Source organism: Procambarus clarkii, chromosome 87, assembly GCF_040958095.1.
Source record: "Procambarus clarkii isolate CNS0578487 chromosome 87, FALCON_Pclarkii_2.0, whole genome shotgun sequence".
NCBI lineage: Eukaryota > Metazoa > Arthropoda > Malacostraca > Decapoda > Cambaridae > Procambarus > Procambarus clarkii.
Window position 1 is genome coordinate 2,702,585 of NC_091236.1, and position 19,520 is coordinate 2,722,104.

Genomic DNA, 19,520 nt, shown 5'->3' on the forward strand with positions numbered 1-19,520 from the left:
CCGAGGCTGCAATAGCTACTACTGGTGAGGAGCAGGTCACGCTGGCGGCTTCTACATACCGTGGCTGCAGCGAGGAGAGCAGTCTTCATGGCGGCGAATCCGTGTGTGGTTGCCGCTGTTATAACCACAGCTTGTACCTCTTGAATGGTGTCCAGAAGCAATGCTGTCACAATGAGTGTATACTGCTATGCGTCGTCGGTTACCTTGTAAGCGTCAAAGCAGGCCTCTACCTGTGCAAACCATGCCTCTGGATCAGACGAAAGATATGCTGGTAGCGTAAACGTGGGCGCTATGGTTTGTTTACTATGGTGGGGGCCATGGTTTGGTTTGTTTTGAATAGTTTCTTTAATTTTTACATGGTTTGTTTGTTTTTTTGGGAAATACTGATGTGAAATCGACTCCGGGGTTACGACTTTAGTGCCCTAATATCCATCAGACAAGGATTTAGTAAACACAAGGCTCTGATCCACACACATATATTCTACAGCTGTACAAACCCAAGGAGGTTGTGAGAGCGCGTCTGGTCTCGTGGTTTTCTGCATGTTGATCTCCCGCTGGTTGGTTTCTTCTCTGCCGTTTTCACTCAACTCCGCTATGTTGGAGGGAGTAATGAAGTCACTACAAGTCCATTAACAATGTTGGAATATTGTAACACAAATAAGACTATAGTAGCTAATATTGACAAGTAAATATTTAAGTGAGTAAATTAATAATTTAGCCCCCGTGCTGTAGTGGTTTAGACGTTCGCTTGGTGTTCCACGAGCGATTTGTCCTGGGTTCGTATCTGGCCGAGAAGGATTTACTGGGCTCAAATCCTTAACTGTAGCCTCTGCTTAACAGTAGAATGGGTACCTGATTGTTAAATGATTCTTCGTGGGGGTCGTATTCCAGGGAACATAGGATTGAGGACTTGCCCGAAACGCTTCACGTACAAGAATGTTAGAACTATTGTATATATCAATAAAAAATGATTAATTGATAACAAACATAGTTATCAATTTATTGTAACATAGGGGGGGTGGGGGTAATCGACTCTACCTTTAACTCTCCCTATCTTCACCCTTTACGCATGCCTGTATTCCAAAGTACCTCCGCAGTAACACCTCCGAGAATTCTATAGGACCGCCGTGAACGCTGACGTACGTCGAAACGCCACTGCAGTCAGAGAGAACAACTGACCAAGCGGCCCCCGGCAATTGGAATGTCCGCCCTTCAAACTGGCGCAGAAACACCCGGTAATCCTTTTCAGTAGCCAACTTCACCACTGTTCGATGGGTAGTTAACAGCTCCGCCTTATAAACAGCAGCCACATCCAGACTCAGCACATCACACAGCGTCAGCTCCACTGTAGGGTAGTTCACCTTGCTGGAGAACACCAGTCCAACAGACTGAGCCTGCAACATAGTGGTAATGGGGCCCCCCCATCACAGCACACGCCGGATGGGGGAAGACAACACCACGTCAACGACCAGCCGCTAGTTAGGCACACCAACAACTGGCAAGAGCAGGATGGGACAACCTCTCCCTCTGGTGGCTGACACTGGAATCTTAACTATCTCAGTTAAACACTCAACACATCATGAAATATAACATATAATATGATAATAATAATACAATACACTACATGTGTATTTAATGATATTTCAATAAAGATATGCATAAATTTAAATACTACAGCATGTTATAATTGGTAATAAAGAAACCTTGACCATATGAAAAGATATGACCTCTGATAGTGGTCATACCTTTGAGAGTGTATCCAGTCTGAACCGGTTAGGCTAGGTCATAACATGCACCCGCTTGAAAGAGGCAAGCCACGGAGAAACATGATCAAGATTCTCTAGTAGTTTGCAGAGATACACAAGGGGGATACGAACAGCGACCTGGAACTGAGGGAACAGGTCATACCCGGTAATAATGGGAACACACTGGACAAATATATTTTTAAGAGTGATATAGGAAAGTAGTGGGTTGGGAATATTGCAACAGATGAATGGATCGGGCTGTTGCTATCCATATTGGGACAAACAGTTTCAGCAATATATTGAACAGATAGATGGGTGAGAGGACCCGAAAAGCATAGGCCCCACAGGACTGCTGTGATCCTTCATAATTCTGATGTCCTTGTAGTTAGGGACACCAGTGTCGGGGGCATCATGGTTGGGTGGTCCCTGGGAGGGTCACCAGTGTGTCGGGGGCATCACGGTTGGGTGGTCCCTGGGAGGGACACCAGTGTGTCGGGGGCATCATGGTTGGGTGGTCCCTGGGAGGGTCACCAGTGTGTCGGGGGCATCACGGTTGGGTGGTCCCTGGGAGGGTCACCAGTGTGTCGGGGGCATCACGGTTGGGTGGTCCCTGGGAGGGACACCAGTGTCGGGGGCATCACGGTTGGGTGGTCCCTGGGAGGGACACCGTGCAGGGTTCCAGGTAATCATCAACATCTGCAGATGGAACATTCTTTATAATATTTTCATAAGTATTGTCTTGGTCCACGGTCTCATAGATGTGTTCGTCGTCGTCCTCTACACATTGAACTTTCGCAGGCAAACTTCCACAGGAATTTTCTGGGTCTATGGTCTCGCAGATGTGTTCAGCAGCGTCCTGTGCATATAAAACTTTCGCTGAAATATTTTCATATGTATTGTCTTGGTCCACGGTCTCGTAGATGTGTTCATCATCGTCCTCTAAATATTCAACTTTCGCAGAAAAACGTCCACAAGCATTTTCTGGGTTTATGGACACGCAGATGTGTTCAGCAGCGTCCTGTGCATATGAAACTTTCGCTGAAATATTTCCATCAGCAGTTTCTGGATACACGTTCTCGTAGATGTTTTCACTTCTCACCACCTCATCATTAATCTGGAAATTTTATAACATTGAAGGTTAATAAGAAATTACATGGAATTAATGTTTAAACCAAACAAATTGTTATTATTGTTCTTTATGGGATTTAGATGAATATATATATATATATATATATATATATATATATATATATATATATATATATATATATATAATATATATATATATATATATATATATATATATTCTATTATACAGGAACATTCCCCTCCAAGACGATGAACTCGACAAATACCTGCAAGTCCATTCAAGTTGACCCTTACACTTTAGTGGTCTCAAAACTATAATTAATTTGTGCTGACCCAATATTTCCAAGCCTCTTACTCACTATGAATCTGAACTTTAATGACAGGTGTGTCTGCATGACACGTGGCACTGTTAGGTGTGTGTGTCTGATGACAAGTGGCACTGTTAGATGTGTGTCTGCATGACAAGTGGCACTGTTAGGTGTGTGTGTCTGATGATAGGTGGCAAAGTTAGGTCTGTGTCTGCTGACAAGTGGCACTGTTAGGTGTGTGTGTGTCTGTTGACAGATGGCACTGTTAGGTGTGTGTCTGATGACATGTGGCACTGTTAGGTGTGTCTGATGACAGGTGGCACTGTTAGGTGTGTGTCTGATGACAAGTGGCACTGTTAGATGTGTGTGTCTGTTGACAGATGGCACTGTTAGGTGTGTGTCTGATGACAGGTGGCACTGTTAGGTGTGTGTCTGATGACAGGTGGCACTGTTAGGTGTGTGTCTGATGACAAGTGGCACTGTTAGGTGTGTGTGTCTGTTGACAGATGGCACTGTTAGGTGTGTGTCTGATGACATGTGGCACTGTTAGGTGTGTGTCTGATGACAAGTGGCACTGTTAGCTGTGTGTGTGTCTGTTGGCAGATGGCACTGTTATATGTGTGTTAGATGATAGGTGGCACTCTTAGGTGTGTGTCTGTTGACAGGTGGCACTGTTAGATGTGTGTGTCTGATGACATGTGGCACTGTTAGTGTGTGTCCTGGGAAAACTGACTCATGGGATTTATTTACTGATTTCAATTTATATTAATTTATTTATATAAATTTATTTTTCGTTAATTGATTTACTTGATAGCGGACTGTATGATGATGATGTGGACTGTATGTTTATTTTTCCCACAAGTAGTTTCCTACACAACCTGGGTGGGTTTATTAATTATATAGCCTATCAATCGAAATTTAATCGATTGGTAGACATTTACTTCAAATGTGAGAGGAGTTTGAATACCAATGATTAGTAAATTAAATTAAACAAACACAGCTAATCTGAATAATTGTTATTGGCGTGGTCAACCAGATATGAACACAGAAGATCCAACAAACCAAGTCTCCTCGTAGGTGAGGCTACTGGCGTCACGGATCACGTGTTGGTCAAGATCATTACTGCTATTTCTTCTTTCCCTTAATGACACCTTTCAAAAGCGGCACATAGTATCAATCATAACTAATATATGACGGCTATCTGAGGGGAAATGATTATTCTAATTAATGAATGATATTTACCCTCTCGGGTGGCTCGCCTCATGTCCTCAGTAGCCTACCCTAAATCTTACTGGCCAGAAATAGCTAGATTTATTATGTTATCGGCTAGAGAACACTTCCCTTTTTGTTGATGATGGGAGGTTTGTACATCCCATAACACTGTGTCTAGAGGGAAATAATAGCAGAGCTTCAAGCGTGCTCTAGGCGAGACTTTGTTGATGTTAAATTTTCAAGGCGTCTGCTCCTTCTCGGCTCGAGACGCATCCCTCTCGTTGGTTCCTAATTAGTCATTATCGACTTAAGAAGGTAGACTATGTATTTGCTGGTTATTTAATTAAATTCAGTCCTGGAGAATATTTTTTTGTCATATTTAATCCCCAGGCTGGCAGATTTAAAGATACGTGTTATACGTAAATGAATATTTGATGACATGGCAAACATCTCATTTTCTCTGTACAGCCATGAAGTTCATTCTCTGAAATAAAGTATAGTTAGTATGTTCCTGACATAACCGTTTTTGCTTGGTATGCCAGGATAGTAATTTGGTGTCGAAAATGCCGACATGATACTGGTGGGGGGGGGGGGGGAATACGGGTCGGAGAGCAATATTTTTAACTGACGAACACTAATACTCCTCCTCAGAATTACAAGATACAATTACATTTGATATTAGTAGTTAGTAAGTGGAACATTTGTGCGTCGGTTCGAACCGGACGGATGTCCCGTGCTAGAGTCCCCCGTGGAGTAGAGGTAAGACATTTGCCTGGCATTTTGCAAGCGCTTTGGCCTAGGTTCGTATCCTGGCCGGGGAGGATTTATTGGGTGCCAATCCTTAACTGTAGCCTCTGTTTACCCAACAGTAAAATTGGTACCTGGTTGTTAATCGATTTAGCGGATTGTATTCGGGGGAAAATATTAGGTTTAAGGACTTGCCCGAAACGCGTGCTAGTGGCTGTACAAGAATGAAAGAACTCTTGTATATAAAATACAAAAAACATTGCACATGTTGGAAGGCTTTTGGTGATTTTATTTCTCTGCTAAATCTTGTGAGGCAAAGTTTCTATTCTAATTAAATGTTATTTAAACCAGAAGACTGAATGTGATTAATTACTACAGTTAAGTATGATTCTGAGACTGCAGCGGGATCAGTGACATTACTAGCAGTGACGTGTAGCCACTGAGGCCAATGAAATACATCTCGTCAACTAATAATAAATGTATCAAATCAGTTGTCGGATTTATTAGTCAACTATGCTCCCTTTTGCTCATTTGCTACAGCTTGTTTGGCTGACAAATTGGGTTTTAATTTGGTTAGTTAATTTAGAGAATTGAATGTACTCAATCATTAAAGTCAAGTATGGCTCTGAGACTGCAGTGAGTTCAGTGACATTGATTGCAGTGACTTGTAGCTGTTTAGGCTACTGTTCACTGATTTGCCACTGATGCCTCATGAACTCATCTTCAGCTTTAAAGGATGATATCAAGATCAAAGTCTGTTGTCATAGTCAGCTGTGTTCTTCCTTGTATATTTCTATTGGAGTTATATAATCAGCTGACAAATTTAAATTTCTATTTGAATGTTTGTCTGCAGGCATAGGCTTCCTCAGGCTTAATACTGGGTCAGTAAGTAATTTGCTTCCTGCATAATTTAACAGGTTTATTCCCTGATATCTAGTTGGGCTAATAAATTTGTAATAATAGTCTGGACCTACAATGATTCCTCCATCGGTGAGGTGATCAGACTTAATTTTATCTGCCAATTTTATTCCCCTATTTCTCAGGAATTTGGCAGTAGCTCCCATACCTTGTACATGTAGGTCCATTGGAATTGTGTATACCACAATGGCTTGCACTTGACAGTCGTAGCTGCCCAAACGTACTGATGGCTGTACCACCTGGAGATTTGAGGTCCTGTATCAGCTAGGAGCCCCGATATATCTAATGTCACCTGTGTTACAGGCTGTAATTGTAGATCATCTGCCACCTTTTGTGTGACAAATGTTCTCTGTGACCCTTGGTCAAGCAACCCTCGGGTTTTGACCCTGGCCCCTCTTAGTATTGATAGTAAGTTAAGCAGTAAGCAAAGTCGCATTATTTTTGGACTTTGTAGATAGGGCACTGATTTTCTGTCACACCTTGCAGTACTGTCACACCTTGCAGTACTGTCACACCTTGCAGTACTGTCACACCTTGCAGTACTGTCACACCTTGCAGTACTGTCACACCTTGCAGTACTGTACTGTGGTAGGAATTCCACCTAGTGGTTTGGAGACTATTTTTGGTTTCCCTGCACAATTCTGCGTGATGCTGACCTTTGTTACACCTATTACATGCTTTCAGTTGGATCTCACATTCGTGTGAGATCTATCACCGATAATATAGGAAGATAGATCCACAATTTCCTAACTAACAGAACCCAGTGTGTGATAGTCCAACATCAACAAGGTAAATTCCGGACCATCAACCATGAAATGCTCAGTCCCACAGGGTACTGTTCATGCTCCAGTACTCTTTCTCATTTTCATGGCGGACATAGACAATGACGCAAACTATAATACCGTATCATTCATAGCAGATGACATGGATTTTTGTGAGAAGACAACATAAAGGGACAGCAAACCTCCAAACTTATGTAAATCAGGTCTTTCAATCGGCCACAGGAAATAATATAGTTTATAATGAAAATAAGTTCCAGCTCCTGCACTATGGAAAATTGAAAATTGAAAAACGGAAATCACGTACAAAACGCAGTCAATCCATATCTTATAACGTAAAATCAATGAAATAGATTTGGGTGTAATCATGGAAGAAGTCCTTTACTTTAAAGAACATAATAAAGTTCTCGACTGCAAAAAAAAAGACAGGTTTGATAACAAGAACTTATCAAACTAGAGATGCTATACCAATGATGATCCTTTTGAAGATGCTAGTGCCCTCTAGAATGGAATACTGTTGCACAATGACAGCCACTTTCAAAGCTGGAGAAATTGCTGACCAGGAGAGTGTACAGAGATCCTTTACTGCTAGTACCCACTCAATAAACCCTCTAAATTACTGGGGCCGAGTAATATGCCTAAATCTGTATACTCTTGAGCGCAGGCGGGAGATATAATAATTTACACGTGGAAAATATCAGAGGGGCTGGTCCCAAACCTGCACACAGAAATAATACCACATGAGACCAGAAGCCATGGCAGGATGTGCAGAATACACCCTATTGAAAAGCAAAGGTGCAATAGGTGCTCTGAGGGAGAACTCTATCAACATCACAGGCCTAAGACTGTTCAACGCGCTTCCACTACACATAATGGAGATAACTGGCCGTCCCCTCACTGTGTTCAAGAGAGAACTGGATAAACACTTCCAAAGGATACCTGATCAACCAGGCTGTCATTCATACGTCAGGCTGCGAATAGCCGCATCCAATATCAGGCTGCGAGCAGCCGCGTCCAACAGCCTGGTTGACCAGACCATCAACCAAGAGGGTCAGAGACTGGGCCGCTGGGACCTTGAACCCCGGAATCAACTCAAGGTAACCGCAAGGTATGGTGTTTCCTTAGATTTTCAATGTTCACTTTACATTGATCGTACATCACTAATAAAAACTATATTAGTGAATAATGACACAAAGGAATTTTTTTTAAAGAATGGTATGATTTGTAAATATAACACTGAGGTGAATTAATGAATTTCAGTGTTTATTTGAAAGAAATACAAATACTCCCGTTGCAACCACTGTCATGAACTGTGCATTAACACTGTCTCTGAAGCTCAGTGCCATCCCCAGCACCTGTGTTCATGAGTGCAGGTTTGTTATGCGTTGTGCAACTGCTGCTGCCAGAGCACACCATACATCACACTCAACCTGAAGCATGTTTCCAGTGTTTGACTTGCTTAACAGAATGAAAGAAAAGGTAGACTTTCACAGATGTCTTGAAGGAAATGGGATGAGCACACGACGAACGTTCTTGCCAAGTTAAATGGGAAAAGTTTTTACTCAGATCTTTACTCTCAGATCTCAACTTGGAAATTGGCATTCATCTTTACCTGAGATGTGAATGAGTTGCAACAAAATCTTCGGAGCTTTGCAGGAATATCGTCTACATGGCGAATGAAAGGATCCCTACACAAACACGTAGTAATGTTTCTTGCAATATTATATTATACGAAACTTGAGTACTTGAGTTCGTTACTTGCACCGTCGTCGATGACAAGTATTGCACTATAATACATGCGCATGATCTGGGGTTTGTTTCTGGCAATATGCAGATTAACTACATATTATTCATGTGTGGTAGCCATTGAAATCTTTTGGATTGGTCCACTGCCATTGACCCATTTATCTTCAAACCATCATATTTCACATTAGTAAAATGTGTGATTCTTACTTCTAGCCCATAGTGAAGTTTAATAGATGATGCATAAGATGAAGTGGTTTTGTCGAATTATTGGTGAGACTTTGCGACGTATTACGCATTGAGGTTGGTCTTTGTTATCCATCATAATTTACGAAATCCATATTGAATGTAATCTTCCTGCTAACATTTCTTAATTTTTAGTCATAACATTGGCCAAATGTTATGACTGAAGACTGACCAATTCGGCCAGATCTTCTCTCAATTTCTCACTGAAATATCAAAATTACCACCAATAGAGAGTTTGACCCTTACTGGGAGTCATTGGTGCTACAACAAAACTTTGTCAAACTAGCAGAAATTGTTAAAAACGAAATAATGAGAGCTAAACCCAGTTATGAAGTACATATAGCAGGCCAGACACCAACAAATCCTGAAGGTTTCTTCTTCAAATATATATATACCAAAAATTAAGGAGTAGGGTTGGAATCTTTCTCTCATTCCTCTCTTATGTGTCTACCTTACGATAGTGGAAAGTATTGCGATATTCCTCGACCTCAGTAAAAGTCTTGCTACTTGCGTGAGGAGAGGCTCACTAGACAGTAGAGGGCAGATGGTGTGTAAGGGGTTATCCTAAGGTAAACTACAGCCAGGGTTGTAAACACAACAGGGAGTAGGCACGTGTGGTCGTAAGTCCGGGTGGGAATCATTGTAAGTGGAGTGCCGCAAGGCTCTGTCCTGACGCCTCTCTTGTTTACCATCATAGTTACCATCATCATATATACAGTTTACAATCTAAAATGAACAAAGGGAGGGAAGTTTCAGGGGAAAGCGCCAAGCCCTTACGACTATATAACACTTGGAAGGGATCAGGATAAGGATTTGGTATGAGACATGGGGGTTGGGGGGGGTTGGAAAAGTAAAGTGAAAAAGCCCAACCACTTGAACGGTCGGGGATTGAACGCCGACTTGCATGAAGAGAGACCGTCGCTCTACCATTCAGCCCAAGTGGTTGGACTATAACCACTTGGTTTTAGTCTACACATTAGCAAATGTATAGACGATATAACATATACGACGGGAAATAAATTCAGAAAACATAAAATAGCTCAAGATGATCAAGAGAGAGAACATTAAAAATTATGTAAAATTATCATATGGGTCCTATAGTACAAAGCTCCACGTTCTCGACGCAGAAACGCATATCACAAGTTCGATGCCCGGACTGGACAGAAATGGTTGGGCTTTTTTCTTTCACCTAATGCTCTTTTCACCTAGCTGTAAATAAGCACGTGGTAGTTACATGAATTTACTTGAGCTAAATTGAATGGACTTATCTGAGGTCAATTCGAGAAGGACAGGAAGCCGGCGTCTTGCCTAAGATCCTGATGATCTTTTCAAGTTGGATTTGACAATTTAACAGTTTTGCTAGTAACGGCTTCGGTGGGTAGCTTGTTCCATGGGTTCATAACGTTATGGGTGAAAAAAAACATCTGTTCCCAGGCCTTCATTGTGACTTGTTGAGAGTGAAAACCGTTGCTCCTTGTTTGTGTTACATCTGAACTTCTGAAGAAATTTTCCGGATCAACATCCTTCAAATTGTTCAGTATTTAAAGAGTTTCAATGAGATCCGCCATAAAAATCCCCGCCCCCCCCCCCCCCCACTCCCCGAAAAGTAAAACAAATGCCACTTTGTAATTGTACAACATGTGCCACATTGTAATTGTACAACATGTGTCACATTGTAATTGTACAACATGTGTCACATTGTAATTGTACAACATGTGTCACATTGTAATTGTACAACATGTGTCACATTGTAATTGTACAACATGTGTCACATTGTAATTGTACAACATGTGTCACATTGTAATTGTACAACATGTGTCACATTGTAATTGTACAACATGTGTCACATTGTAATTGTACAACATGTGTCACATTGTAATTGTACAACATGTGTCACATTGTAATTGTACAACATGTGTCACATTGTAATTGTACAACATGTGTCACATTGTAATTGTACAACATGTGTCACATTGTAATTGTACAACATGTGTCACATTGTAATTGTACAACATGTGTCACATTGTAATTGTACAACATGTGTCACATTGTAATTGTACAACATGTGTCACATTGTAATTGTACAACACATGCCACATTGTGATAGTACAACATGAGCTATGCTGCGATGATACAACATGTACCACACTGTGATGTACAAGTAATAGAGCAACATGTGCTCCATGGTGATGGTACAACATGTGCCACACGGTGATGGTACAACATGTGCTCCACGGTGATGGTACAACATGTGCCACACGGTGATGGTACAACATGTGCCACACGGTGATGGTACAACATGTGCCACACGGTGATGGTACAACATGTGCCACACGGTGATGGTACAACATGTGCCACACGGTGATGGTACAACATGTGCCACACGGTGATGGTACAACATGTGCCACACGGTGATGGTACAACATGTGCCACACGGTGATGGTACAACATGTGCCACACGGTGATGGTACAACATGTGCCACACGGTGATGGTACAACATGTGCCACACGGTGATGGTACAACATGTGCCACACGGTGATGGTACAACATGTGCCACACGGTGATGGTACAACATGTGCCACACGGTGATGGTACAACATGTGCCACACGGTGATGGTACAACATGTGCCACACGGTGGTGGTACAACATGTGCCACACGGTGGTGGTACAACATGTGCCACACGGTGGTGGTACAACATGTGCCACACGGTGGTGGTACAACATGTGCCACACGGTGGTGGTACAACATGTGCCACACGGTGGTGGTACAACATGTGCCACACGGTGGTGGTACAACATGTGCCACACGGTGGTGGTACAACATGTGCCACACGGTGGTGGTACAACATGTGCCACACGGTGATGGTACAACATGTGCCACACGGTGATGGTACAACATGTGCCACACGGTGATGGTACAACATGTGCCACACGGTGATGGTACAACATGTGCCACACGGTGATGGTACAACATGTGCCACACGGTGATGGTACAACATGTGCCACACGGTGATGGTACAACATGTGCCACACGGTGGTGGTACAACATGTGCCACACGGTGATGGTACAACATGTGCCACACGGTGATGGTACAACATGTGCCACACGGTGATGGTACAACATGTGCCACACGGTGATGGTACAACATGTGCCACACGGTGATGGTACAACATATGATTGTACCTAACCTTCGTGTTCCAGAGAAGCCTCACGTATATATTTACGTGTTACGTGTCCATGATAGGTACAGCTATATACACGGAGGAGTCTCAGCAGGAGGAACAACGTAATGTCTCTCAGCAGGAGGAACAACGTCATATCTCTCAGCAGGAGGAACAACGTAATGTCTCTCAGCAGGAGGAACAACGTAATGTCTCTCAGCAGGAAGAACAACGTAATGTCTCTCAGCAGGAAGAACAACGTCATATCTCTCAGCAGGAAGAATAACGTAATGTCTCTCAGCAGGAAGAACAACGTCATATCTCTCAGCAGGAGGAACAACGTAATGTCTCTCAGCAGGAGGAACAACGTAATGTCTCTCAGCAGGAAGAACAACGTAATGTCTCTCAGCAGGAAGAACAACGTCATATCTCTCAGCAGGAAGAACAACGTAATGTCTCTCAGCAGGAAGAACAACGTCATATCTCTCAGCAGGAGGAACAACGTAATGTCTCTCAGCAGGAGCAACAACGTAATGTCTCTCAGCAGCTATCATATACAAACCTGGGTGTGTGGCAGCGGAACAGAGTCAGTTTTGCCCGTGGTAGTCTCGTTGCTGCTCCCTGGAAAGGATTAATGCTATATTACACTCTAAGGAATAATCCATTTAAGAATGTCATATTTTCAATTGGAAGTGCTAGTTATAATTTATACTATTTTGTTATTCAACATTTTTATAAATGACCTGTGTCTGTAGGAGTGAATATCCGTCTGTCTGTCTGTCTGTTTGAGGGATGAGGCCAGACGCTTGGGGTTAGCTTCATTCAACTGTATAGAGTGAATATTGAGTTCATCGGGAGTGATAAAGAGGATCCAAGGTCAGTCCAGTGCCCTACTGAAGGGAGGACAAGGACCAGGACTTGTACGTGTATCACCTAACACCTTCATGCTTAAGTGGCACCCTAAGGAAGGTCTAAATCACCGTATACCAGTTGGGGTATCTCTGGGAGCCTTCCTTATTGTGGGTGTTCAAGGCTCATTTGGAAGGACTACGTACTGCTTCTCTGGTAGTCAGTGGTTCGAAGCTCTCATAGTTGAAGTGAATGAAATATTATTACCATGATACAGTGGTCAGTAATATATATATATATATATATGTCGTACCTAGTAGCCAGAACGCACTTCTCAGCCTACTATGGCTACTAAGTACGACATATGTCTATATATATATATATATATATATATATATATATATATATATATATATATATATATATATATATATATATATATATATATATATATATATATATATATATATATATCCTTGCCCCACAAGGATGTGGGGCAAGGTCCTGGTGGACGTCGCTTTGATTGCTTCAAGCAGATTATCTGCTGAAATGAAGTTGAGGGAGGTATTGTTCCTCGCTCCTGCAGCAGGTTGTCCATCGTCACTGCCCCGGGGCAGGCGCCTAGACCCTAGACAACCACCTGAATTGAGAGAATGATAGCGGACAGTTCCATTTGAATTGAGACGATACCGTCTGTCACACACTTGACAGTTTCCTCTTGGGTGGCCATCTTCTTGGCTGGAAAGAGGCTGTGTGTCAGGTGCGACATGTGCCATGCCTAGATGTGATGACGCCTGGCTGCCCGCTGAGTGCACCCTCTCGTTCCCAGATGGAGAGTAACACGGCAAGCATTACCCTCCTGGGGGAGTTGGGCATGGCCTGGGCACCGTGTGTGGGTAGGCTGTGTGTTGATGGGCGGCTGGCTGGGTCGGGCGCAGGTAGCGGGGTGGGGGAAGATGGCGGGCGGGGGTGGTGGAGGGGGGGGGGCACACGAGGGAGGCCGCTGTCACACTTGTTACACACTATCAAACACTCGGGGAAATCACTAGTGCACTTTGTTTTTAACACTACATATATATATATATATATATATATATATATATATATATATATATATATATATATATATATATATATATGTTTCATTGAATATGACCGCATATTCTGTATTTATTATTTTCTGGTTTAGGGCTTCTATCCCTCTAACTATTTTCTTAGCATCAGGGCTTAATTGAAATAGGAGTTCTCCAAAACTCATTTTCGTACTTTTAAGGTGAAGAAAAGAAGTGATTTACTATAGAGTGTATTACACTTATTTGTATAATTTGCACGACGTTTCGAACCTCCATGGTTCATTCTCAAGTGAACAGATCTTACAATACTAGTTGATTTTATACCCGCATTAGGTCAGGTGATAATACAATGAAGGTGAAAACATGGGGGGATACATAAGGGATAAACATAGGGGCTGCAGAAGACTTATTGGCCCATACGAGGCATCTCCTATCTAAACACAAAGATTAATCCAGTGTAATTGGCCTGTTATGTTGGACATTGTTTTCTGTGTTGGCATCGATATGTTCTTGTCTTGTCCTTACTCTCATGATGGGTAGAGTAAATAGTTCCGTGATTTGGGTTTTCATGGTAGGTCGCTCTATTCTTATGTGAATTGCCTCAAGAATTTGTAATCTTCTTACAAGCAACGCGGAAATAAACGCTGCTATAAGAAGACACTTGGACCGTTGGTATAATTCAGAACCTAGAACAGAAACCACAACACCCCAATAAAATTATATTACAAATCAACCATGCACAGTGAACATATAAAAGAGGAAAGAATAATGAAAGAAATAATCCGTAAAGGAGTAAAAAGCACTACTCCTAACCAAAACATAAACCTGATAATATTCTACAAAACCAAGAAGACTTCCGAACTCCTTATCAAAAACAGCCCGAAGCCGACGGAGAACCCTCTACAGCAGTCAAGCGTTGTATACATGTACACTTGCCCCCACGAAGGATGTAACCTTCAATGTAAGTACATAGGTATGACGTCGACCAAGCTGACGAGGCGTTTGACATGCCATCTTCAATCTGGTGCCCCTAGGAATCACATGAGACAAGCCCATGACATTACTCTAACAAGAGAAATATTGAACAAGAATACTTGCATAATAGACAAAACCCAAGATTCAAGAAGATTACAAATTCTTGAGGCAATTCACATAAGAATAGAGCGACCTACCATGAACACCCAAATCACGGAACTATTTACTCTACCCACCATGAGAGTAAGGACAAGACAAGAACATATCGATGCCAACACAGAAAACAATGTCCAACATAACAGGCCAATTACACTGGATTAATCTTTGTGTTTAGATAGGAGATGCCTCGTATGGGCCAATAAGCCTTCTGCAGCCCCTATGTTTATCCCTTATGTATCCCCCCATGTTTTCACCTTCATTGTATTATCACCTGACCTAATGCGGGTATAAAATCAACTAGTATTGTAAGATCTGTTCACTTGAGAATGAACCATGGAGGTTCGAAACGTCGTGCAAATTATACAAATAAGTGTAATACACTCTATAGTAAATCACTTCTTTTCTTCACCTTAAAAAGTACGAAAATGAGTTTTGGAGAACTCCTATTTCAATTAAGCCCTGATGCTAAGAAAATAGTTAGAGGGATAGAAGCCCTAAACCAGAAAATAATAAATACAGAATATGCGGTCATATTCAATGAAACATGTTTGAAAGAAAACCTGCTGCCAGTATACACCAATATATATATATATATATATATATATATATATATATATATATATATATATATATATATACACAAATATATATATATACAAATACAAGTATATGAATAAACAACTGGCCCCCCCCCCCTCGCCCCACAAAAAACATCAGATTTTATCATTGCATGACAAAGTGCTGCTCTTTACCGTACCTTGATTACAGTTGTCAGGTGTACTCATCTTCATTTGCCTTTTGTGACGCCTGCAAGAAAAGCAAAATAAATTAGCAAATAAGATAGAGTAACAGAGCAGAAGAAAATTAAATAAACTTCAGGAATACTGGGATGTAAAGGTAGCCAGTGTTGCTACAACTCCCGCTCAGGTACTAATGTAATCTGCGTGTGAATACTGTGGATACAAAGCTTCAAAATGTGTATAATAAATATATTAAAAATATGTTTTTCCTCTAAGTATAATTGATTTGTTTAAAGTTAGACAAATTAAAGAAGTTATGCACTTGTGACAACCGGGCAAGCATTCCAACTTAGACGAAATACACAGAATTAACACTTTTTAAACTGTAGCGGAACACAAAGACTAAACCTATCCACAAAATTAATCTAGGTCCTAGACCAGGATTGGTCTAGGCTTCAGGTCTGATAAGTTACATGCAAGGCACGACAAGGCTGATCTTAGTGATTTAAAACACCAAAAAATGTTGGAATTATAAACGAAAGCTACGGTGCAGGACACAACGAATTTCCTGTTTTACATAACTGAAAACTGCATACGAATCAGTCTTACAGACGAAGCCTTAATAGCTAGAGTAGAAGTATAATTTAAAATATAGCTTAGAGAGATGGTGCCTGGATGGCTGCATTAGGGTCAGGAGAGCCAGTGACATCATCGACTGAAGAATGAATGTCAGTCAAGTCATCGTGGTCAGCTTCTTTGGGTTTATCTGCGGAGTTCGTGAACTCTTCAGAGTCGGTCGAGTTTACGGAGTCGACTTCATCATCCTGGTCACCTGTCCAGGGGACTGCTGTCATCTTTGTCAGTGGGATAAGCATGAGAACTGCGGAGTTGCTGTAGCCGGATGGTTTGGCTCTGGGGTCGGCTCTGGGATCCCCCGGGGGCGGAGGCTCCTGTAACAGTTGTGGAAGTTGGAAGGTCATCGAGTACAGCAGCTGTCGGAAGTCATTCGCGAGGAGCAGCCTGTTGATGATGAGGTTATAGGGATAATGTCCTTGCCCGAAATTTTGTCGGCAAGGTGAAGGAGGACATGTAAAAGGGTGATCTTAATGGAGGCTGCAGGCTGGGCCAGTGGTGGTGTGGTCAGAGGTGGTGCGGCCGGCTAGGTGCAGCATTCCCAGGGATCAGGCGGTGGTGAGGGAATCACATGTGTGTTCCCAGAATGACAGGGAATTCCGACGGGAGTGGGTTTGCTGAACGAGGTATGGTGGTGGAGGATGCGGTAGCCGTCATCTTTCAGATTTCCTCCTGCCAGAGGAGAAGGTCAGCTGAAACCGCAGAGTGTGGGCCATTGCAGAGCAGGCAGGGTCAGTGGGAGGATGTGCAGTCCGTGTAGTGGTGCTCGTGGGCGCAGAGGCTTCATCTTTGCGCTCTCTCGGTTCACTTCCTGGTGTAGTGGGAGTACTGGTTTCATTTGAAGCACTGCTGGAGCTCTAGTTACTTGGGTAGGGGGTATGGTGATTCCTGTGCACTTAATTCCGTAGCCGTAGTCCGTGGCGTGGGTCGCTGCAATGTCGGGTTCTGTTTGTTAATGCTGGAGAGGATGTCGTCTTCGTCGCGGTGGTGATTTATGTTCTGATATTCCTGGCGAACATTGTCCTGTCCGCCGGGTAGCGTTGTGATGGCGTGAGGGTGAGGCCGGCATCATGCAGGTGGTGATGAATATCTTCTCAAGGATCGAATCCCTAGAGAAGATCTGGTGAACATCCTTTCTTGTCTTTAGGATGTCAGCAGGTGAGATGATGACGGAGATTTGTGCTAAAATCTCTGTCCTGAACCATAGGAGCTACTCAGAACGAGATGTCCATGTAGCACGGGCTATGGTGAGCCTGTAATTGAGTTCGGTTATTCGCGATAACCTTGTTACTCTGATATTTGGGTCAAAGTTTTACATGGAGGTGGGGTTTCTCCCTTTATTCCTACTTCTTTTTCGCTTCTGTTTTAGTTCACTGATTTTAGTCTTGTTTTAATAACATTATCTTGGTGACAGATGTAGATGCAGAATGTTCACTAGTGAGTCCCATTCTTCAACGGCTTTTCTAATCATTGTAGTCGCTGTGGAATGTGCAGCTGCAGTCATTGGATTAATGTTGAATTTGATGTGCAGGGCTTCAGTAGATTCATATTCCAGTAAGTAGTGCAATAGTGGCGCCTTTGCTTGTGTTCCACAGATATGACACTGGGAGAGTGGAAGGAACGGGCCAGTAAATAAGGAGAGAGTTAGGTGAGGAGCAGATAAGAGAAGGTGTGGCTATCAAAGCATTCTTAATTCGAATTATATCTTAATTCTCCATTTCCTGTTGATTTCTTTAATTTTGTTATGGATTATCTGCTTCTGTTGACATTTTTTCAGGAATAATAACTTAGATTACATAACATTGCATAAATGTATGAAAATCAGTGTCACAACAATTTTCATACATTCTTATTGCTCATGTCACAGGTGAGACACGATCAATAAAATGCAAACAAAACTTTCATTTATATTTCATCGACATTCATGAACATTTGCGAGGAGAAACTGAAACAAGTTTACCTCAATTCACCTGAGAACAACCATCTCTAGTGTCCTTGACGGAGACAGGAAGTTGATGGCTTATCCAAAACCCAATCCTTTATCCCAGATGATTGTTTCTAGATATATTTTGCCTTCATATTAAAGCTTTCATCGAGTATGCAAATTCTTGGGTTTGTTACCCAATAGGCGGAAAAGCATCTCCTGTTTCCGGTTCTAAATTGTAAAATATTAGGCTTATAGTTCTTGTTTCTTGTTTGACTTATATTGGACTTTAAAAAATGGCATTAAGCAGTTGCTGACTTAAACTCTAGTGAGTGTTAATAAAACAAATATAGAACAGAAGAACATAAGACTAACCAATAGAAAATAAAGAGGATGACACCAGTAAGGATGATGAGAGGTACAAGAAGCAGCCACCAGATGGCAGACGTTGGCAGGTCCCTGGGCTTCTCTCTTCTCTCTCCTGCAATATACATCATAAATCAAAATTACACACACACACACACACACACACACACACACACACACATACACACACACACTCACACTCACACTCACACTCACACACACACACACTCACATACATATATATATATATATATATATATATATATATATATATATATATATATATATATATATATTATATATATATATATATATATATATATATATATATATATATATATGACAATGTCAGACCACGAAGGAAAAATGAAACAGGAAATTTCCTTAAGTACTTTCGTATATTAAATACATCTTCAGAAGGTCCTTCTGAAGATGTATTTAATATACGAAAGTACTTAAGGAAATTTCCTGTTTCATTTTTCCTTCGTGGTCTGACATTGTCACATTCTTAATCACGTGTTTATTTTCGTGATATACACACATATATATATATATATATATAATATAATATATATATTATATATATATATATATATATATATATATATATATAGGGGTACCACCTCTGGTGCAATTATAGGGACCCACAGCCTCAAAGAAGGGAACACAGAGCATTCAGAGAAAAACTTGCCATTTAACTCTGAATACGTATGAGTGTTCGCTTCTCCTACCTCCCCCTTTTTTATGGTGTACACTTTATTATGCAAGGTTATACAGTTACATATCTGATTTTATATAAAAACGAACATTAAGAGAACACAAGAAAAAGTTCGCTGCCTAGAGGCTGTAA

General features: G+C 41.6%; 1 protein-coding gene across 1 annotated transcript; it reads right to left on the reverse strand.

Annotated features, from left to right (window-relative positions):
• Nucleotides 1–460: 460 nt before the first annotated feature.
• LOC138358906 (uncharacterized) lies at nt 461–18,833 on the reverse strand. Its single transcript, XM_069317266.1, has 4 exons — nt 18,680–18,833; nt 15,765–15,814; nt 12,514–12,572; nt 461–2,859 (listed from the first exon to the last, which is right to left on the reverse strand). Exons 1-4 carry the CDS (start codon nt 18,799–18,801, stop codon nt 2,383–2,385), a joined length of 708 nt encoding a protein of 235 aa, XP_069173367.1. The 5' UTR covers nt 18,802–18,833; the 3' UTR covers nt 461–2,382.
• Between the last annotated feature and the right edge of the window lie 687 nt (nt 18,834–19,520).

Excerpts from the sequence above, each read along its gene's own strand:
- LOC138358906 (XM_069317266.1), bottom strand. The coding sequence starts at position 18,801 with ATGATGTATATTGCAGGAGAGAGAAGAGAGAAGCCCAGGGACCTGCCA. Across the intron at positions 15,815-18,679 it reads ATCCTCTTTATTTTCTATTG|GCGTCACAAAAGGCAAATGA; the intron begins GTTAGTCTTATG and ends CTTTTCTTGCAG. Across the intron at positions 2,860-12,513 it reads TTCCGCTGCCACACACCCAG|ATTAATGATGAGGTGGTGAG; the intron begins GTTTGTATATGA and ends TAAAATTTCCAG.